This window comes from Brassica napus, chromosome C8, assembly GCF_020379485.1.
Source record: "Brassica napus cultivar Da-Ae chromosome C8, Da-Ae, whole genome shotgun sequence".
NCBI lineage: Eukaryota > Viridiplantae > Streptophyta > Magnoliopsida > Brassicales > Brassicaceae > Brassica > Brassica napus.
The window spans coordinates 967,492-990,725 of NC_063451.1; the positions used below are offsets into that span (position 1 = coordinate 967,492).

Below are 23,234 nucleotides of genomic sequence, written 5' to 3' on the forward strand. Positions count from 1 at the left end.
ACGCGTCCGGCTTTTAAGACTAAAAGGCGTCTGGCCCTTCTTCTTGATCACGGGCTAGTAGAGACAAAGGATCAACCGGATACAAATGTATTGTAGTCCATAAGCTTGTGAAAGCCGAGATTCATGACCTAATAATATATATTTAGCGTGTGATATGATCCACAGCAACTAAGGTCATGAGACGCCATCATTAAGATAGGAATGCAAAATGAGTACGGTATTACCTAAGGTAAAGAAATCGATGACCACATCCATGAGAGTGTTCGGCCGCAGAGCCATAATAAGAGATTATAAAACTCACAGCAATGATCATTGATCTTGAACACTCATGAGACAACTAGTGGACATGTATAGACGAGGTATATGACCCAGACATGGATCGACCAGATCGAGACATAGGTTCATGATAACCATGTCTAGTACATTGTCCATAAGTACTTATTTTGTCCGACCATAGTAAAGAGTTAAGAGTAGACGATCACGTCTAGGCTATGGACATATGCAAACACGATTTGCAAAGATCCAATAGTGATCTCCGAGGACAATGTGATTCACATTGCTTAGCACATATGCTTTACCGGGACACTTGATGTCAAAGGACATGAGAAACGACCTAAGAAGTCGAAGTGGTCTAAATACGGTTCAGTAATGAAACTGGCCGATTACTCCCATCCTATACATACAGGTTATATCACGCACCAAGATGCGTAGAATGTAGAACCTACACTGAGGTTCACATCAGGGGGAGTAGTGCGTGTTGTACTCTTTTTCCTTCATCATGGTTTTGTCCCACTGGGTTTTCCTGATAAGGTATTAATGAGGCAACATGAAGCGTACTACAGATCATGTATGGTTATGACATCCAAGGGGGAGTGTTATAAATCATGGAGTGGATTGTCATTAACCAAGACAAGAGGAGAAAGCCCACCGACCACATCAAGGCCCAACCGCGGCCACATGGAGAAGGAGAGGCGGCCACAAGTTTCTAGTCGGCCAAGGCTTCACAGTTTTCATTTTCTATGTTTTAGTAGTTTTCCTATTTCCTGTTGGATTAGGATTTGTACTCTTTCCTTTTATCTCTATCTTGTAATCCTTATATAAAAGAACCCCTTGATCATTAATAATAACACAGAAATATTCAGTCTCTAAACTCTCTAATTACAACAAAAGTTTAATTTTTGGCTTATCAAATTATTTTTTAAAAAATTTATAAATTATTTTTAAGATCAGCTACACCAGAAGACTTTCTTGGAAGTCGTCTAGAAGACTTCTAGCATCTCAGACGACTCAGACGACTTACTGGGGCTATATTCGTAAAAATGGCTTTTGTTTTTTTGTTTGGTCACAAGGGACTGGTTGTATTTTCACAAGGTTTTTAGGTTAGTTTTGCATTTGATTCAAGTTTGGGTATATGTTTGTATTTAAAATCAAGTTGCGAGTCATATTTGGCAAATTTCCCAATATAGAAAGACAATTAATGTAATTATAGTAATGAAATTACTAAAATGACAATATACTTCTTTTTTTATACAGCTATCCATGTTTTCAAACAGTACCAAAAGATACTTCAGTTTTTTTTTACAACAAAAAATATTTCAATTTTAATAATATAGATTACTAAAAATACATTATATTTCTTTTTTTTAGTGCTATCTTTGTTTCCAAACAACATTATGCTTCTTTTATATATTGTTATCTTTTTATATTGTTATATATTCCCAAATATACATCGGTTTTAATAATATAGATGACGTTTCAGTCCGAACGTTAATGCCCTTTTAACACATATGAAGCTTTTATCTATCGAGATTCCGACGAGGATGACGATATCCTCGGAACCTGAACTGGAAATTCATGAATCTCATCGATCCATGGATTAGTCTTCTTCTCCTTGGACGGATCAATACTTCTTAAAGCTCTCCAAACCGCACTATTACACTTAAAACCTGACCCAAAACCAATCTGCCAAGTCTTATCCCCTCTTTTAATCCTTCCTTTAGCTTCACTATAAGAAAGCTCATACCAAACCGAGCTACTCGAAGTGTTCCCAAACCGGTTCAAAGTCATCCTCGATGGCTCCATCTGCCACTCGGAAAGATCCAAATTCTTCTGAATCTCATCGAGCACTGCCCTGCCTCCTGCGTGGATGCAAAAATGCTCGAAAGCTAGCTTGATATCATAAACATAAGGTTTGATTCTATTGACTTTAAACACTTTTCGAGCCGCGAGTCTCGCAAAAGTTAGAAGTTGTTCGGACACTGGTAGGAGTAGCGGTCCAAGCGTGGCAATGTTCGTTTTGAGAGCTTCTCCGGCGATTTTCATTAGGTCTTTTGAGAGCGAGACACCGATTTTGTTGTTGTTGTTCTTGTCTTCGCAATGGTAAGCGCTGTTGAAGGCGTTGTCGTCAGCTCCTTTGTGGGTACGGACAGTGTGGAGTAGTTGATACTTTGAGAGGCGGCGGTCGGAGGAGCGGTTGGAGAAGAGAACGGCGGCGCCGCCCATTCGGAAAATGCAGTTTGAGAGAAGCATTGATCGGTCGTTGCCTGTGTACCAGTTTAGGGTTATGTTCTCTGTACTCACTACTAGTGCATATGAATTTGCTTGGACCTGCATGCATGAAAAGTTCTTTTAGGACTAGCGTACTTATGTAATATATATAACTTCTTTTTTTTAAATACGTTATATATATTTCCATATCAATATTTCTGGATTCTCGATCTGGTTAGTATATAATATATATACTTTCATATCAGATTATTTCCTAATTTTTCTAGTTTTCAATTTATTTAACTTTTTACTGAAAATTTATTTATTTATTTAAGAACGTAACACGTTTTTGACATACTTGTGGTCCTTTCACACTTTTGCTATTTTCATTGTTACAGATAAAAAAAAAAGTTCTACGATCGAGGGTAAGTAAGTATAATGAAACTCGTACGTTAAACACATGCATGCATGTTTATATTTTACGTGAAATATATGCCTCCTTATATGTGAGATTTTACATGTGTTTATATTTTTTGAAACATAATTATACTCCTAAGTATAAATATATATTTTTCTGTAAAAAGAAATTTTAAATTTTTTAATGAATTTTTATTAGTTAAGATGATAAATTGTAAAATTTCTAGATAAATGATTAGATTTACTGAATTATTATTAGTTTTTAGTTATTAAAACTAGAGAAATTTCCTAGGATAATCTTTTTAGTTTATTTTCATAGTATTCAATGGGGAAAATAACCAAAAATGTTTTATTAAAGGGTAAATTTACATTTATACCATAAAATTAATTAATTTAGACTTATGGTTTAGAGTTAAGGGGTGAGGTTCTGAGGATGAATTTCAAATTTTAAAAAATAAATATTAAAATTTTCAAAATAAAAATAAGCATTTTAATCATTTTTAAAGGTTTTTTTGGTAACAAAAACTTATAAATGGTTATTTGAGGGAATTGATCTATTAAGTATTAACTATTGTTAGTTATATAAATTGATGTATTTAAAATTAAATTTAAATTGTTTTTAATGTATATGAAAAACTAAAAATTCTACTACCTCTGTTCTGAAATGTAAAATGTTTTGGGTAATGCACACTTATTAAGAAAATTACTTTTTACCTAGAAAGTATCACTAAAATTATAAACTAAAAGCTACTCGACCAATTACAAAATAAAACTATTAAATTTGATTGATTACACAGTTTTTGATAAACTTAAAGTTACCTAGATAGATGAGAACATCTTATATATTGGAACATAAAAATTATTCTAAACATCTTACATTTCAGAAGTATAAATTTAAAATAGAGGAAAAAAATAATGACCTGAAGAAGCTGTTTAACTAGATCGATGGAGATAAGACCAGCACTACAACCCATACCACCGAGATTATAGGTCAAAATGTTTTCTCTAAGCTTATATTTATTCACAATCATAGCCGATAGAGAAGGTGTTGGATTAAACAGGCTACAATTCACCACAAGTATCCCAATTTCCTTTGGCTTCACTCCGGTTTTCTCAAGCACTGCGTCTATAGCTCCAAACATAACCGTCTCAGCTTCTTTTCTAGCTTCAGACATAGAAGGATTTGGCGGGACACGTAAGAGAGCCTCCGGGACATAAGTCTTTTGCCCTAAACCGGAACGTTCGAGGATGTTTTGTTGGAAAGCGAGGTTGTCTTTTGAGAAGATACCTACACGTTGAGACCGATCCATGAATGTTTCTCGTGAGCATATAAGAGAAGGGTCGGGTTTGTAGCAAGCGAAATCGAGGAGGAAAATTTTACGAGGACGGGTTGTGAAGTAGGTGGTTAGAAAGATAAGCGCAGCGGCAAAGAGAGTGGATGAGAGGAGGTGGTTGTATAAGAGAGTTTGATTGGAGAGGTTGAGTAAGGAGGTTGCTGCGAGGAGGATGTAGACGGCGTTAGATACTAGGTAATGGTAGCCGAGTTTAACGTATTTGAAGCATACCGAAAAGAGTAAGTTTGAGAGTTTTTGGTTTGCTACATCAGATGAATTATTGTTCGTTTGCTCAGACCACCGTCATCGCAGTTTCTTAGATGAGTTTTTAAAGAAAATAAGGCAATTAATTAAATGGAAACAAAATTAAAAGCTTATAATCGATCCTTAGTTAATAGTTTTTGTTACCGATCATAGAAGAGTTTCTTATAACACGTGTCAGCTTCTAGGGTTTTTTTTTTCTTTCTTTCTTTTCTTTTCTTCCTCTCCTCTTCTCTCATCTTCTCTCGTGTTCTCCGTCGAGGAGAAACGTCGACGGCGTTGGAGCTCCGTCTTGGAGGAAGAGCGGCGCCCCCTCGTTTCTTCACGCTTCGCCTCAGGTTCGTGTTGATCTCCAAAACAGTAAGAATCGATTTCAATTTCGTTTTTAAGATTGTTTACGGCTTTGACTCTTGAGATTCTACTTTGTGATGTGACTGGGATGGTAGTCAGATTTTAGCTTCCCCGAGGTCTTCGTTAGAGATTGGATAGGAATTGCAATTTCGATTTCTGATTTTGGGAATTGGGAGATGGATTTGATCTGATTGTTATAGATGTAGATGAGAGACGTGCAATGGTTTTGAATTGATTTTGTGGGAAGCTTGATGTGTAATTGAAGATATTTCTTTCAAATTATTGGCACCTCTTTAGGATATTTGGTCTGATTAGCGCTTCTTGTAGGCCGTCTCAGAACCTTGCTTTTTTTGTTTGGTTTGTCTAATTTCTCATTCCTTGCCTGGTCTCATGGATTCCGTTAGTCGGGGTACCGGGTTTCTAAGGAATGAATGTATGATACATTCTGCTTTGTGGCTTCAACAAGATACTTTGTATGTTTTCCTAGGAATTTTTTTCAAAACCAGAAGGATAAGTCAAGCATTGCCTTTGATCCTTCTCTTTCTCTTTTGCATTTAGTTGGGGTAAGGATAGATACTTCAGACCATATGCTTTAATCCTTTCCATGAATTGACTGGATTTGAGATACAAGTCTTTAGTTTGCCTGATGACTGCTTGATATCTAAATCTTTAAAACAATAATAGTATTCAGTATTTTATCGTAGGCTGTTCTGAGAGGGAATTTGAAGCTCTTTCCTAATTATTTTCTATTTGTACTCTCAGCTTAAGTAAGTTTTTATCCGTGTATTGCAGGCATTTGACATAGCTTTCCTTCAAAGTTCATTGTCAATTGTATCATTTGTTTGTATGCTTTTGGAATTGAAAGTACTTTTTTTTTTTGACATCGAAATAGAATCTAAAAACTACTCTGCAGCCGTTAGACTAGCTTCAGGGGCTAGCCATATGGGCGCAAAGACACTAACTGAGGGATTTAGCTTGCGTAGTCGGCCACCTTTGGCGAGTCTGTCCGCACATGCATTCTGTGATCTTGGGATAGCAGATATAGAGAAGCTTGAGAAATCAAAGGATAATGCTTTAATCTCGTCTAGCTCCGGCGCTAAGGCCGGCCATTCCATATCGGTTAGTATGATCTTCACTAGTTGTTCGCAATCCGACAGAATTTGAATCTCTCTTCTCCCACTTTTAAGAATCTCCTGCATCGTCCAGATTATGCCTTCTGCTTCCGCATGGAGAGGTGAAACCGAGCTGATGTTACCCTTGACCCCGAACAGGGTGGATCTTCCATCATCTAAGTAGCACAAACCCGAGACCTGTAGCGCCCTGATCTTCGATCCAAGATGCGTCAACCTGGCATTTCCATCTCCCTGCTTCAATTCCCTGTCTCATCTGATCGCCACCTACTGGCATATCGTCACCCCCGAATTGAAAGTACTTATTTATTGATGCAAAGTCTATCTGTTGGATCAGTTGTATGTGCCAATGTTTTTGTATGTGCCAACCTTTTTTTTTAAGAAACCTAAATTAAGAAACTCCCATTGGAGCAAGAAAATTAGGTGATTCTTAACTAAGGTTCTTAGCTAAAATTTAATAGTTAAATAGTCATTAAAGTGTACTTAAGAAACTTTATGAGTTTCTAGGGATAATCATGCTCTCACTTTGAATGTGATTCTCCTTCATGGTAATTGGTAGGTATCTCGGATTTGAAACTAATAAGACCGTGTCACAAAAAAAAAAAACTAATAAGACCAACAAAAAGGAGGGTGTTCAATGTAGAGAAAGAGATAACTTATGAGTTATGACTAAAAGGCTGGAGAGTTATTGAGAATTTATAGGCAACTTATCAGAAAGAGGAGGCAGTTTAATAATTTTAGTTATGCTATGTAGTCCCAAGGTTTTATAGGCAAAGTATTCACCTTTCCGTTGGTTTTTAGTTTATGATCTTTTGTCTTCTCCCAACTGTCTAATAATTAATATTTAATAAGTGTGTTGAAATATCAAAACATCCTACACCAAACTTGACCAAGAGAATGAGTGGAGGAATAGTTAATTCTTTAACATTCTTTACAATTTTCACCATTTACAAGAAATATTTATTACTTATAATTTTTCAACATTCCTTAGAATTTAAAAAATAAAAAATTACAATTATTCTTTGACAAAATAGGATAAGAATAATTTTTTTTTTATTTTATTTTATTCATTTTTTCCTATTCCTTTTATTTCTTTTGTGGTTAACAGGTAGAGACCGTCGAAATTATGCGGAATGAGTCGAGTCAAATTTATTTGTATATCATACTTTGAATAAATTGTAAAAATATAAAATATTATTATATATAATTAAATATAGTTATTATAAAATAATTTGTAAGAAAGTATATATATATATATTATGATATGTTGAAAAGTTATATAATCTGGTCGGAAGTGTTCGAGTCTTGTTGCATGAACATGACTGGGATTTTGTCACTTATTATTATTGTTATCATTTTATTTTGTTTATACTATTTTTTCCTTACCCTGCAGTTGTCAAACCAAATATATTTTATTCTTCTACACACTGTTACTGTATATGGCTTTCAAACTTAAAACAATTTTCCAAAAAATCTTCTAATATATTATTGGACTAAAATTAGTAAACTTCAACAAATTTAAGTAAAGTCAACATTTTTCATTAAATTCATTCATACTTTTCAAGTTTGAGACTAAGTCTTTGACATATCCAAACTATTTACAAATAAATAGTTTTAAAAATATAATCCAATTTTACAAGACAATATTGGGGTTTTCCAAAGTTTTAATATTTTCCTTGTTAATAATGCGATATTCAATACAATGATATTCAACACAATATTATTTTGCAATTGGACAATCTTTCAAAACTGTATAAATGGGCTTGGCCGACGCAAATAGAACTTTTGTTTCGCCGCGACGGCGTTCTAGACCACTTCAATCCTCTCAGTATTTTCCATTTTCTCAACTGTATAGTCTCAGCAAGTATATATGAGTATATAGACTTCAAATGCGTAAACCGGAACAGAGTGAACACTATTTTCATCCAAAAATACTGCTTTGATAAAAGAAAAAAAAAATAGCACTCTCAATTAGCATTTAGCCCGATTTTTTTAAAAGTTGAATTTTGGCAAATATATACTTGAAGTTTCTTGTGAATATACTGAATGCTGAATGTCGACAAAAAATAACAAATTGCTGAATTTTATATAATTTATTTTCTCGTGATGAGCATGTTTACTGATTGTTTTGTATATAATAAAATGTTCAAAGATTTATGGCCATAATATTGTATGGAAATTGTTAAAATGTTTTTTCCGCAACTACTATTTTTACTGTTAATCTTTGTATTTGGAGAACAATAAAGCGATCGCCCAAGTCACGTGTATGCTTATCTCATCCACGATTAACCAATCTATCTTATGGATTCCAAAACAAAGTTGATAAAAGGTTTGGGGATCACCCAAATATATGTTTTTAGATCCCAATATATTTGATTACCATTTTACGAGGTTTATAAAAGGAGAAGCGGAATAAGAATCAATTATAAATTAATGAAGCCCCCGAACAAATAAATATTACTTATTTAGTTACATACTAGTGTTCGCTCCCGTGCTATGCACGGAAACACTATTTGTTTTCAAAATCTAAATATTTTGATATATATGTATATATATATTATATATATCCATAACTAAATATTAATGTATAAAATTTAGCGGAAGAAAATAAAAATAGACATAAAAATATTACATATTTATCTTTGAAAACATTAACACATTTCCACTTATTAACCACAAACATATAAAACAAATTTATTTCTGTTTAGTTTTTTACATTTTTATAAATTAGTTCGTTGCATACAAATATTGGTTTGAAGTTTTCTTTAAAAAAAATATTAGTTTGAAGTTTTCTTGATTTACTTTTGTCTTGATCTTCTTTCCAGTACCTCTATCTAATAATTAACATGCTCTCTGTGAGCAATCTGTGTTTTTGGCTTTTTACATCCACTAATTCATTCAATATCATAATCTTGTTGTAAAACGAAGGTTTTAGGTCTGGATATTTTTGTATATCATTAATGAATAAGTGTTCTCTTTATATAGGGGATTACAAGATAAGTAAAAAGGAAAGTATCCAAAACCTAAATCCACTAGGATTAGGAAAACTACTAATACATAATAATGGAAAGATAACAATTACAATGAAAAGGAAAGATGATTTCTTTTTCTCCAAGCCACCTCTCTCTCTCTCCAAGTCGTGGCCGACTCTCTCTCTAGGGTATGGGCCGGTTATGGACCGGGCCGGTTATGGACCGGGCCGGTTATGGACCGGGCCGGTTATTGACCGGGCCGGTTATGGACCGGGCCGGTTATGGACATCCACTAATTGATTTATAACACTTCCCCTTGGATGCCATAACCATTCAGGATCGTAGTACGCTTCATGTTGCCTCATTAAAACTTTATCAGGAAAACTCAGTGGGACAAAACCATGATGAAGGAAAAAGAGTACAACACGTACTACTCCCCCTGATGTGGACCTCAGTGGAGGTTTCTTCAGTCTACGCATCTGATGCGTGATCTTTCCTGAACGTGCAGGTAGGGAGTAAACAAATCGGCCAAGTTCATTACTGAACCGCAATTGGATTACTTTGACCTTTTCGGTCTCTTCTCATGTCTTCTGACATCGTGTGTGCGTGGTCAAGAAGTGGACCTTTGGCTGTCGACTACTCTTAATTAGGTCGGACAGACTAAACACACTGTGGACAATATATATACTGAGCATGGTACTTATGAACTTATAGTCTCAGGTCGTAAACCTATGTTCCGGTGTATCTACTACACGGATGTGTACCAATGTCTCTGTCCATAGATCTTTCTTTATTATCATCGAGTATGCACTAATCTGATCGATCCATATTGAGTCATAGACTTCTTCTATACATGTTTATAACTTGTCTCATGAGTGTTCTAGATCAAGATGTGATCAATGATTATTGCTGTAATGAGTTTTATAATCTCATCAAGCTATGGCTCTTCGGCCGAACACACTCATGGATCTCGATCAGTAATCTCTCTTTCATTCGGTAATGCTATTGCATTCTTTTATCCATACCTTGATGGTGTCCCATGACCTTTGTTGCTGTGGATCATACCACGCACCGGAAGATCTATTAGGTCATGGACCTCGACTACACGAGCTTATGGACGGCAATCATGATGGCTGATCTTTCTTTTCCTCTAGCCATGATCAAAGAAAAAGGGCTGGACACCTCTAGCCAGACACCCACACAGATTTAATAAATAATCTGTATCAACCAATTAACCTCTCTTTAGGCTGGTTTAGTATAAAGTAAACACAAGGAATTCAAATCTCTTTTATAAGTATATGTATGGACTGAATTTGGATTGTGCTTATACAATTCCTTTACTAGTATTACATACTATATGCAGCTGCTTTGTTTCAATCCATGAACAGCTTAGGAACAATACTGTTCTTTATCCATGTACAGCTTAGGAACAATGTTGTTCTTTATCTAGTGATCCATATGCTGCTTACTACATCAGTATCTAATTTCTTTCTTATGATCAGACCTTTATCAATTTCGAATTTGTGTAGCAGCATCCACCACATAGGAGTTTATCTCCTTATAATCTGTTCCATGGTCTCTGTGAGTATCCTTGTGTAACAAGCTATGATTTAATTCTGTTAGTAGGAAAACATGAACACCTTTACACCTTGTGATCATGTACCATCTCTCACGGTTTCTTATTCCTCACAAGACCCATATATTTCATTGGTTTATATCAGATGGCGTTTCTGTATATGTATGTATGGCCAAACGCCTATCTCTTCTTTATATATACTTTAAACCCCACATTTATCTTTTCAATTTAATCTTTAATCTTTATGAGTACTCTTTCGTGGGTTCTGGTCCTCGTTTATATCTTTATGTACAAGTGCTACTCTCTTATGTACAAATATATCTTTATGTGTCGACACTTATATATGGTTCCATTGTGTTCCAGACATGATCTAATCGATTTGAGATTTCATTATCCAGGACCTTTGTTACCAAGTAGCTTGGCGTCCCAAACTACATGGTTTGGTACCTTAGATGTTTAGCTGCGCAACATTTTCTCAATGTCTGGTCTGGTTTCCTTATGACCTCGGATTTGTATTCTATGCACCTTTCTCTTTTTCTTTCCGAGGTTCCTTATCTTATGGACCACTTTGGTCTATCTTGTATAGACTCTGTAGCAACTTGACTGTGTCTCTTTCTAGGACATCAGATTTCGTTTGGTCCTAAGCTGGTTATGACTTCGTCATTCTTTTCTTTTCTTTTCGGGTCAGTGTCTGGCATCTCGATTAGCTAGCTATGTATAATCTTTTCTTTCTTTGGGCGTCTATAATTCTAATCCGAGGATCTTTGCCAAGACAATGATGGTTGATACCATTCTATTTCTTATCATTCTTTACTCTTTACCAGCTTATAGCTTTCTCCTTTTAATGTTGGATAGTCGGATTCATTGATCATGCAATCCGTGTACCTGGCCACTTTCTGATCACCAATATTTGGCTCAAGGTCTCTTAGAATCGTGAGAGAAAGTCATACTCTTATCCAACATATATTCTCAATCCTCTTCTGAGGTTCCATCTTAAACGGCACATATGTCTGTGGTGGTTTATTCAAAGTCTCTTAAGATGGTGTATGTCTGGTTTATGATCCGTATTCAATCTGAGATGGGAATATCTATGCTCACTTATATGGCCTGATATATTTTTACTTTATATACATGTAAATCCATGATGTCCCTATGGATGGATGTCCGATCCTTATAGGTAATAAACTGCATAGCCAAGCCGTTTATATCATGGTCATAGACCATGGTTCACGAATTTGTAGTATTGATAATGTATCACGGGTTTATCCTCTCTCCCCCTCATGAACATACTATAATTTCGTGATGCTTAGGACAATAAAGCCTAATGAGTTTCCCTTTGTGTACATGTTTCACAACGTGAGATCTTATGGGATAACTCTTTGTGCCTTCTCAATATCAATCTTTGCATCAAGTTTAGACTATGATGGCTAATCCGGTCTTGCCATAAAGTGTATAATTTTCGTGGGATATATCAGTATGATCACCACGGCTCTTGCCTCTTATCATACTGATCTGTAGCATAGTTTTGATCAGTAGATTACATAGGTATAGTCTTGACCACTTTCTTAAAAGGGTCTTAGGCGTTTTCTTTCTTTCTTAAATCTGAAGGAACTTGTTTCTTTTTGCCCATTGTTTCTATTTGGAAACCATTTTATTATAACTTAATGAGTCTTACATTCTTGGGTGTATATAATTTCCTTTAGACAATGCCTTGGCCATAGATTTCTTACTAAGCTACTATACTCGTACTATAATGCCCTTTAGGCAATTTCTTTATCAATAAAATCATTCACATTATCAAGCAAAATCAGGCAAGATATAATAGCAATGAACTCAAAGCATTTCATAAAACAATAAGACAAGATGTCGATTTTAGTCTTTGAGACAATCAGAAGTCTCAAAATCCAAGAGGTCGTCCTTTTCAAGGTCGGAATCATCATCAGCATCATACCCGGTATCATGAACCATATGGGCTTCCAGGTTCTTGTTCTTAAGGATCTCTTAATAGAGCTCACATAGATGTTTAGGGGTTCTACAATTCTTGGCCCAATGGTTACTCATTCCGCATCTGTGACAAGTTGATTTGGTCGAGTTAGACGGTTTGGATATGCCGCCTCGATCACGGCCATAACTGCCTCGGCCACAACCATAGCTGGAACCATGACCACGGTTATTGTGGTTTCTTAGCCGGCCATATGAATAGTTGTCATGGCCACGTCCTTTGTTTCTACTACGGCCTTTGCCGTGTGATCTCTTATCATCATGGACGTGGTTGCACACTTTGGGATCTTTCTTTTCAGCCTCATTGGCTTCTGGTAATGCTGCTGTTCCGATGGGTCTCATCTCACTGTTTTTCATCAGGAGTTCATTATTAGCCTCGACCAGGAGTAGGCACGAGATCAGATCAGTGTATGAGGTGAAGTCTCTCTATCTATACTGCTGTTGCAGCAACACGTTCGTCGAATGGAACGTGGAGAATGTTTTATCAAGCAACTCTTTCTCGGTTACTTCCTCACCACAAAGTCTCATCATTGAGACTATCTTAAACAATACTGAATTATATTCATCCACAGACTTATAGTCCATGAATCTGAGATTCTTCCACTCATGTTTAGCCATTGGTAATAGCACCGTTTTCTGGTGATCATATCATCGCTGTAAAGCGGTCCAAAGGTCTAGTGGATTCTCCATGGTGAGGTACTGATCTTTTAGACCCTCAATGAGATGGTGGCGTATAATACTTATAGACCTGTACTGATTCTTATCAGTCTCATTGTTGCCCTCGATGATAGCATCACCGAGTTCCTTTGACCTCAAGTTAATCTTTGTGTCAAGTGCCCATTGCAAATAGTTGTCTCCGGAGAGATTAAGGGCAGCATAGTCTAGGTTTGAGATTTTCGACATCTGAATCACATTATCATTCGTAATTTAGGGTTTCACAATGTGATCATGTGGCCGCAAGGCAATCAATAATTTTCGGCCACAATCAAGTCTTATACAATCATGTTTCAAACAATCTAATCGACCATGGTGCGAACAATCATTAGAATCTATATGTGACAAATAGATCAGGCCACACGGCCATACTATTTTATGATGCAAACTATTCAAGTTTATACGATCTATATGTCATGTTGGTTGATAATTAAAACAAGACGAATGCAATTCATATTCAGTTTTATATGTTATGCAAACAACCTTAATCAATTGGTTTCAATTATGAAATCTATGGTTTTGATTTAAACAATACTAGAATTCGATTTTAGCAATATGTGATCAAGGTTTCAAGGCCTTTAGGATTTAATTTCGAGATTCAGATTATACAATCAATCTATCAATCCTACAACCTCAGATCATCAATCATTCAATCAAAACAAGAACAATCTAGAAACCTCAATGATCAATCGATCAGATAAGGACATCAAACAAAACCGATTTAAGCTTTAGGGTTTCTAGGGTTTCGATTCCAGATTTAGGGTTTCTTAATTCAGATCATAACAATCAATAAAACAATCAATCATGTTCTAGAGAATCGATTTCAACCTAGTGATTGTGAGATGATCAGTTTTAGGTTATACCAATTTTTAGGGTTTTATCAAGAACATAGGATTTCCATAATAATGGATTAGGGTTTTAGAGTTTGATCATTATGTTCTCAGATTAAACGGTATACCTTTGTTTGTAGGGTTGAAACCGGACCACCAAAGAGAATGGATGAACCTCGAGCTGCACACGAACGGACGCGAGCTGGCTGTCGTCGGATGCGAGCTGAACGAGACGGGACACGTCTGCTTCCTATCGGGTTCGTGAGCTGCTTCCTATCGGGTTTGCAAGCGGCTGATCAGGATTGCGAGCTGGTTAATCGGCGCGAGCTGGCTGTGATGCGAACGGGAAGCTGGGGTCGTCTAGGATCAGGAACACCTTAGGGTTGGAGCTGATCGGATGCTGACGAGTTGGAACGCGAGCTGGGACGAATTAGGGTTTGTCGGGATTAGGTTAAAGTCACCGACTAGGTTAGAGTTTAAGGGGTTGGCGATTTTAGCTTAGATTGCAGAGAACAATCGTGTTGATAACGTGTTGTAAAACGAAGGTTTTAGGTCTGAATATTTTTGTATATCATTAATGAATAAGTGTTCCCTTTATATAGGGTATTACAAGATAAGTAAAAAGGAAAGTATCTAAAACCTAAATCCACTAGGATTAGAAAAATTACTAATACATAATAATGGAAAGATAACAATTACAAGGAAAAGGAAAGATGGTTTCCTTTTCTCCAAGCCGCCTCTCTCTCTCTCTCCAAGTTGTGGCCGACTCTCTCTCTAGAGTATGGGCCGGTTATGAACCGGACCGGTTATGGACATCCACTAATTGATTTATAACAAATCTTACAAATTCAATCAAACAATAAAAACAGTAAAAGACAATTCAGCATGTAACACATAAACATCATTCTAAATCTGTGCATAACACCGGAAAATAGTCTAAATAATCAAATTTACTTACACTTTAGTTTGAGAATAAGCGATCTTACTATTTACTTATACTACTATAGTTTTAAATCTAAAATGACATAAATGACTACAACATTGATTAGATATTCTAATCAAAATGAAACTGTGAAAATATGATCCTAATTGTCATTTGAATCAAGTAAAGCTTCTCAAAATTATCGATATTTACATAATCACAAAATAATATTCTTAATTGATACTTACATAAAAGTGAAGAAATCTAATCATATGAATTAGCGATGCCAATCACATATGGGTTTTCAGCTCTGTGTTTAGCAGAAACCTATGAATTTTCAAGAACTCATCAGGTGTTCTAATGCTTGATAATATGTCTAACTACAAAAAAAAAAAGATTATAGAGATTCCCACACCGTTCATCGGTTTCTAGACATTACCTTTTTGAAATTAGACATTAACTTTTTATGGTACATTAATGTACTGAAGATGAATCCTAGCAACAAATATACTTGCAGAGCATAGACACATATATATCCACCACAACAAGAACGTCACGGTAAGACTTAAGAGGATTAGGCACATTCCAAAAAGTATAGCAAGATCCAATAATGGTTTTAAAATGGTTTATAGATGTCTTGACTTACTTTTGGTGAAGGAAGTCTAAAGTTCCATATTAACTGAATCCCCTTGTGGGTGTTTCCTTTGTAATTTTTTGTTTCAGTCTCTTGTTTTGCTTAACTTTTTTTCCGCTATTTTCCCTCAAAGTTTCTTCCGGACTGAATCGTCCCAGCTATATCAGAAACCACACCTGTATATAAGACATAAAATTACTTACTTACCAGATATAAAGTTGGAACAAAGAACTTAGTAACAGATATGTGTGTGTTTTAATTGCATATCGTTTTGATATATAATAATTAATTTCTTAATAACTTAATATCTAGTCAACCAAAAAACAAAAGTGAGAGAAATTTATTTTTGGTAGTTAAGAGCAATGCAATCAATGTAAAAATGGATTTGACAATGAATTCATATTAAGTATAACTTGGCTTTATGTTACAAACCAGACAGGATTAAATCGCTAGTTTTCATGAGGGCGGTGAGTAAAGAAGGTTGAATTATCAACCCGTGTAAAATATTTTCTACTTAAAGTGAAGTTTAGTTGTTCTGAACTGGGTGGGTATCCATGCCTATAATGACATCTTCTCCAAATAAATATAACCAAGCATGAAAATATTCTAACACAACTTTAAAACTAAAGTTACATGCGTAATTAACTCACCTGGAAATTATCCAACAACTTTCTTGCTTTTCTTCCAATGTTTACAGAAAGCTTCACTTAAAGCATGAGTATAGTCCAATGACATCTTCAATTTGTTTCCTGCAAAAATGATCACATACAACTTAGGTGAAATAGAAGAAAAATGATGCAAGAGAGACATGGAGAGCAGGGAAGGATGGAGTTCATGAGTTTTATGCTAGATTTCTCCATAGGGCCTTAGAATCGAAGGAATCTAAACCTCTGATTTGCTTGTCAGATTTAAGAGATATATAGGAGTATGGGAAGAAAGGTCGTGGATGAGGAAAGAAGGATCGTGGGGGTGTAACTGTTACGATTTACCATAGCATTTATCTTGTTGTAATTAATATTTTCTTAATTTTTGTAAAATGTTAATTATGTGTAAAATTTTGATTGGCCAAGTAACTTGTGTTTTAGTATATAAAGGATACATCAATATGTATTCATAATGATCTGTGGATTATTTCCAAAAATGATCTATGGGCCATCGGAGGAACCGCGGAGATAATGAATAAGAAAAAATTCAAAAAATATTAATTAACACAATCGGAGTTTAATTAGTCAATTAATTAACTACTTTTATACATTAAGTAAAAAATATACATTCCAAGCAATAGTACTGTAGTTATCCCCCACCACAAGGCTATATTGTTAGGAGTTATGCCAACATTCAGAATATATATCATGAGCGTCTAGTGATATGCTCCACAACCAGTCTTTCAACCCTGCAAGTGTTGTTTTCAAAATGATAGACCGTGAAACAAAACTCATAATTTTGGGAAGAAGGGGCAATAGGAACTTCAAATTCCTTCTGTCCAAATGGTTAAGCTGAGTATCATTTGTTTACCTTGATCGGTTGTAGTAATGTTTCCATGTTTTATTTTTTTGCCTAGGAAACATTCCCTTAGAACTTTCTTTTTGTAAGCTTCTTTTTTCATTTTAATGATATTAACAATTTAGCAAAAAAAAATATTTACTTTTAAAGTATGAAGTTCACGAACAATATATTTAAGTAAATGATCAGTACAAGAGACTAATTAGATGACATTCATTAGAGCAATAACTGCATTTAATTTTATAGTATATGTGTAGAATCAGGTGTCTTTAAAAGCTCTATGCAAAATAATGAATGTATTATGTATGTAACCTGGTTCATGATAATTAGTTTTGAAGTTTGAATTTTAGTTACATAAACTATCATTTTTTTGCCAAAAATATAAGCTATCATTTTCGGTCATAGTTTTGAGTTAATACTAATATGCATGAAAATATGATACATCATATATGAGGTTTGCAGTATATATATTTTTTTAAATGACAAAATAACTATATATATATTCTATATATACGTAAGACTGATGATAAATAATTGTTTGTGTAAACTGTAGAGCAAGTGTTGACGTAAAGTAATTTGTTTGTCTCATAAGAGTAGTAGCTTTCACATACAATCACAATATACCGTTTAGTCAATGTTAACTTAGCATTTGGTTTTGTCGTTTTAACTGCATGCATGCATGTCAATTGGCTGCACTCTTTGAATGCAAGAAGTATATTCCAACAAGAACTAATTTAAATAAGAAAACTCCGGGCAACATTATCGCTGACTCTTAAGGAGTTTTAAGAGGTGTAGGATCTACGAAAATCATAAAACCCACATCTTCTTTCTTTTTTTGCAAGAGACGAATCCGGTAGAGTTTTTGTAGTGTTCGTGGACCCCACTGACACGTGGCAATCTGCGATTGGTCCATTTTGAAATTTTTTTTTTTAATCGGACAAAGCAAAAAAAAATAATAAAAAAAAAAATTAGAACCCCCCCCCCCCCCCCCCCCCCCCCCCCCCGAAAATAAATCAAATGATCATTGTGCGGTAGAATGTTTAGAGTTGTGGCCTTGTTATGTCCATATGAAAATACACCCGGTCCTTGACACATTCTTATCTAAGATGCAGCACATATATACCTCTGATAATAAGCCATTTATTTCGATACGATGCATTTAACATACAAACGTATATGTATAAATAATTAAATACACATATTAATTATTACACACATCAATGGTGGTCTCCATCTTGAACAAGAAAAGGTGGTCTCCATAAATTCATATATTCTTGTGACTATTCATATATAGATCTGGTTGCATGCATTAGTTCAGTCTCATTATATAAATTCACATACAATTCATATATGCGTGCGGGCGATTTTTCTTTTTTAGTCATGTAAGTTCAGTCTAGAATTAATATCATACATTCACTGTTTACTGTTATCATGTGATTTCCATAGTGATCCGTATATGTATGATCAGATAAAGTGGATAAAGTAGAGGGTCATTTCAGGGATCACCACTTTTTGATGTTCTACTTTTATTCTGCCAAAAACCTGTATTAAAAAAGATAAAACTCGCTCTGTAGTGTGTTCTTATGGAAATGAGATATTGAAAACAATAACACAGCAAAAGTAGCGTGGGAAAAATGTGTTCTTACCAAGCAGCAAGGGGGATTAGATATCAGAGATCTCCAAACTTGAAACTTAGCGTGTTGCATCAAACTAAATTAGCTGCTATTCTTCAAAGCTGGCTCAGTGTGGGTTGCATGGTTCAAGAAAAAAGTTCTCAACGGCTCGATACATAATTACTAGACCACAAAACCAAGCTCCTCCTACTCTTGGTTAGCCAACAAACTCCTAAAGCTCAAATCAGTGGTCTTTCCATTGATTAAGCTCCGCTTAGAAGATGGCTTCACGGCTCGGTTCTGGTATGATAATTGGTCCCCGTTTGGAAGCTTGGCATCAGTGCTTAACGTCTCTGTGTCAAGACTAGGAATTCCAGACAAGGCAACAGTGGAGCATGGCGACTACCACCTGCGAGATTGGAACCTCAATTACTCCTTCATACTTTCCTAACAACTGTCTCTCTCCCACAAAATCCTGACTAGAGATTGCAGGTAAAGTAAGCTCAAAATATTCAACTGGTCAGACGTACACGTACCTGCGAGGCGATTTGGATGAGGTCTCGTGGGCTCCTATGGAATTCCTAGACAACAATTCCATGCTTGGCTTGTTGTCCGACGAGGGATAGACTCCAATCTTGGGGTCTCCAATTCTCACCTATCTGTCTCCTCTGCAACAACGACAATGAATCTCGTGACCACATCTTCTTTGACTGCTCCTACAGCTTTGACGTATGGGAACTAACGGCGAGAAGGTGCTCTATTCAACCGATGAGAAGCTGGAACCAAACGCTTCAGCAAATGAAGAACTCACACAGATCACACCGTCTACTCACACTACTGCCTTGGCAATCCAACCTCTACTGGTTATGGAATGAGCGCAATTCTAGGCTGCACACTAACTCTTTCAGGTCTATCGATTCTCTTTTCCGTATAATTGATCGCCAAATCAGAAACAGGATCCAGAGTTTCAGATCATCCAATCCAAACCTTGCCTCCTCTATGTTGTAATCATGGTTTCGTCATGCGTGATTGATCCTCCTCTCTCCACTTCTCCATCAACGTAATCTTCGTCGCTTAACTCTCCCCCATCGCTTGATTCTTCAACTTGGCCAGTCAAATGGGCTTAGGGTTCTTGGGCCTTCTTATTGGGTTCTACTATAGGAAGTTTCTCAACTATGAGCTTTTGTACTAATAGGTATTGTCAATGACTAAGGCCTGTGGGTCTGTAAACATTTTTATTTCTTTTGCTCTTTAATTTGAAAACCAATTTTTATCATTAATAACACGACAAAATGATATATAAGACAACGTGCCCCAACAAAGTTAACAAAAGTTTGGGGCTTTGTTGATTTGAAAACTCTTGCAGAGTTTTTGGGATAGAAACAAAAGGAGAAAAAATGGTAAAAGAGAGGGATGTAGACAAATCAAGGAACAACAGTAGGCTTTAAGATGTTTTTGCCTCCAAATTTTATTGGATGTAACTTGTCCTTTCATCATCTCCATGTTTTCCTTTTCTCACTAATTTAAATTTCGGTTTTGGAATTTATGGTGATGTTAATCTACTCTAGTCTTTTGGATTTCATGTTCCCTCTCAATGAGAAAAAGACAAAAATAACACTAAATCAAGTTTTTGTTCCCAAACTAGCACTCAAGGTCAAAAGTCACAAAAATAGCATTTAATGTTTTATCAAAAGTCACAAACTTAGGATTTAGAGTTAAAGGGTGGGGTTTAGGATTTAGGGTTTAGGGTTTAGGGTTTAGAGTTTAGAGTTTAGGGTTTAGGGTTTAGAATTTAGGGTTTAAGGTTTAGGGTTTAGGGTTTAGAGTTTAGGGTTTAAGATTTAGATTTTAGGGTTTAGGGTTTAGAGTTTGGGGTTTAGAGTTTAGAGTTGAGAAATGAGGTTTTGGGGATAAGATTTCAAATTTTGAAAAATAAAAAAATTAAAATTTTCAAAGGATAAACTTAGAAAAGTGCTATTTTGGTCATTTTAGTTTTTGAGTGCTATTTTTGTGATATAAACTTAGAAATGTGCTATTTTGGAGATTTGCCCCCTCTCAATTCCCTTAGAATTTAGAATATAAAAGCAAATCAAATTTTGTTACTACTATATTTATAATTTCCATATATATGCTTTTGTTGGCCATGAAAGAATCCTCTTTAAATATAAATCGGGTTCCTCTCATGTCACAAAGAATACATAACTGCTTGAGCAACTAGTCTTCTTAGAGTTGTTGGACAGATTGAATCATTTGATCCCAACCAATTCAGAAAAAGCATCCCAAGAGTAGATAACTGCTTGAGCGAGTACTTTTTTATCTTCTTCGTTTCTTTGAATAACATTATATCCTTCCATACGAAATCGATATAGTTAATAGCCATCACATCACATCGCATCATCTTCATTAACATCATATATCAGATCACCACAAATCTGCCTCTCATTCTCTTCTTATCTCACAACAAACGGAATTTCATCCACGAAAAAATAGATGTACCATTCATCAATCATCATGACATCTAGAATCAGATATTTTATAAACCAAATAACATGGCTCTCGTATCAACTAATGGATGCCACACAGAATTATCTATTCGCACAAAAAAAAATATAATGTACGTATTTCGTTTTTAACAATCGATATAATCTGTAAATTATAATGTTTTTACTACAAACTACAGTGGTGTTTATATTATATACGCGTGTTTATATCTTCAAATTGCAAACGAGTATTGAATTTTCTGTAATGTGAGTTTTTAGTAAATAAGTATAAAAGATGCATTGTATATTTAATTTGCGTTGGTGGTATGGAATATTTATATACAAGAGGGCTACGCTTTTATATTGTGGGAAGAATTATTGAATCATGTGGATGTGATATGTATAATTGGAAGGTTCCGGCGAAGAACCTTACGGAGAAAATCAAACTTAACAATATAGTTTTTTTTTTTTTTTTGGGGGGGGGGGTATCAAAAACAATATAGTTATATACTTTCTTCTGTTCCACAAAGATATATTTTTTGTATTTTATATATATTAAGAAAATACATTAAACTACTATAATAAATGTATCGTTTTCTGTAATTTTCAATTTTCAATAAATTTTAACCAATAATAATTCAATAAAATCAATTAATCTTTTTTGAAGTTTACAATTTTTTTATAGAAAACACAAAAAATACATCTTTCTTAAACAATTTTTTTTTCTAAAAAGTCTATTATTAAAGAACGGAGAGAATATTATATTTGGAAGTCAAAAAGGATTTGTGCTCATTTAATTATAAAACTACAACGAGAATAAAAGATGATTATATTTTTATTGAGTTTTAGTTTGAGAAACTAAGAAAAATGCCGGGGCGGGGGGGGGGGGGGGGGTTAATTTTATTTTATTTTATTTTCTGGAATGTCGAGAAGGTTCAACTTATTCCATAGCGGATATTTTCAATCTAATAGGAATAGTTTTATAATAATCTCTTCGGTTTAACATTTTCTAATATTAATATGAAAATTATTAAATTATTCAATATAAGTTTTCATATTTGAACTTTTTTTAAGTCCTAGAAAGAATAATTAAGGATGTACTAATCAAATGCAATCATATACGACTTACAAAATAATCCCAAGAAAGATTGTAAACAGTAATTAAGTAATAATAGTTGTGATTAGTGTAAAATCGAACAAGATCACTGTATCAAAGGGTTGAGATTCAACCACGTGTCTTTTTTTTTTTTTTAACACAAACTTACTTTCATTCATACTCAGACTTCTTCAATACAATAACATGAGAGAATTATCCATCCTCTTAGGCAATAAGCATAACCAAACACAAATAAATAAGCTAAATAAGATAGGTCTTCACATGAAGATGACAACGAATTCGAGACGATGCTTGAATGCGTCGGGGGAGCTTTCACGACAAAGTCAAATAGCTTGAGAATAGTCACATAATGTGACGTTGAGGTCCAGACCTCATCTACAAAAATCACCGAGGTAATTTTGCTTGCATCTTCAGGTCCCGTAGAGACCGCTCCGCAAGATGACAAGACGATGAAGGAACTGAAGCAAGCATTCGGGAACAAGCCCGAGAAAACACCCCTTGCCATTGGAAGAGGATATGGTAGTAAAAATGTGGCCTCAAAAGAGGAGGATGATAGAAACAAAGTCTTGTCCGGTGAACCCACCGGTAAGTTCTTCCCAAAGAAGAGATATGTCAATATATAACGGGGAGAGATCCCACTCGAAATCTCTGAAAAGCTAAACCAATCACCACCCTCCATTAGGAACTATATCATGTTTTCTTCTAGATAATTGGGTTTTGATAGGTAGCTTCTTGGGCTGACTTAGTCAATTTCACACATGGGCCAGGTCCAAGCATAAGGGAGCATCAGCTCACCAAGCCTTGTCAGTACGGACCAAGAGGCAATCCGTTCATCGGCGCCGAAAGAGTGGTCGCCGGAAGAGCTATGCCGGAGCAGAATCACTTTAAATGA

General features: G+C 35.2%; 1 protein-coding gene and 2 long non-coding RNA genes across 5 annotated transcripts; 1 reads left to right on the forward strand and 2 right to left on the reverse strand.

Annotated features, from left to right (window-relative positions):
* Positions 1–1,723: 1,723 nt before the first annotated feature.
* Positions 1,724–4,514, reverse strand: LOC125591573 (3-ketoacyl-CoA synthase 2-like; the record flags this gene model as incomplete). The annotated part of the gene is made up of 2 exons (XM_048766000.1): positions 1,724–2,607; positions 3,825–4,514. Coding segments are annotated over 2 exons (1,497 nt in total), but the record flags the coding sequence as incomplete, so codon positions are not given.
* A 129-nt stretch (positions 4,515–4,643) lies between these two features.
* Positions 4,644–6,381, forward strand: LOC125591574. 3 transcript variants are annotated; one of them, XR_007327634.1, is made up of 4 exons: positions 4,676–4,837; positions 5,555–5,617; positions 5,743–5,969; positions 6,057–6,381. It is a non-coding gene; the product is annotated as an uncharacterized LOC125591574 (long non-coding RNA). The 3 variants fall into 3 exon arrangements; XR_007327635.1 differs by lacking the exon at positions 5,555–5,617 and having other exon boundaries at positions 4,644–4,837; positions 5,764–5,969; XR_007327633.1 differs by lacking the exon at positions 5,555–5,617 and having other exon boundaries at positions 4,654–4,837.
* An 11,986-nt stretch (positions 6,382–18,367) lies between these two features.
* LOC125591575 lies at positions 18,368–20,059 on the reverse strand. Its single transcript, XR_007327636.1, has 3 exons — positions 19,282–20,059; positions 18,779–19,154; positions 18,368–18,674 (listed from the first exon to the last, which is right to left on the reverse strand). It is a non-coding gene; the product is annotated as an uncharacterized LOC125591575 (long non-coding RNA).
* Between the last annotated feature and the right edge of the window lie 3,175 nt (positions 20,060–23,234).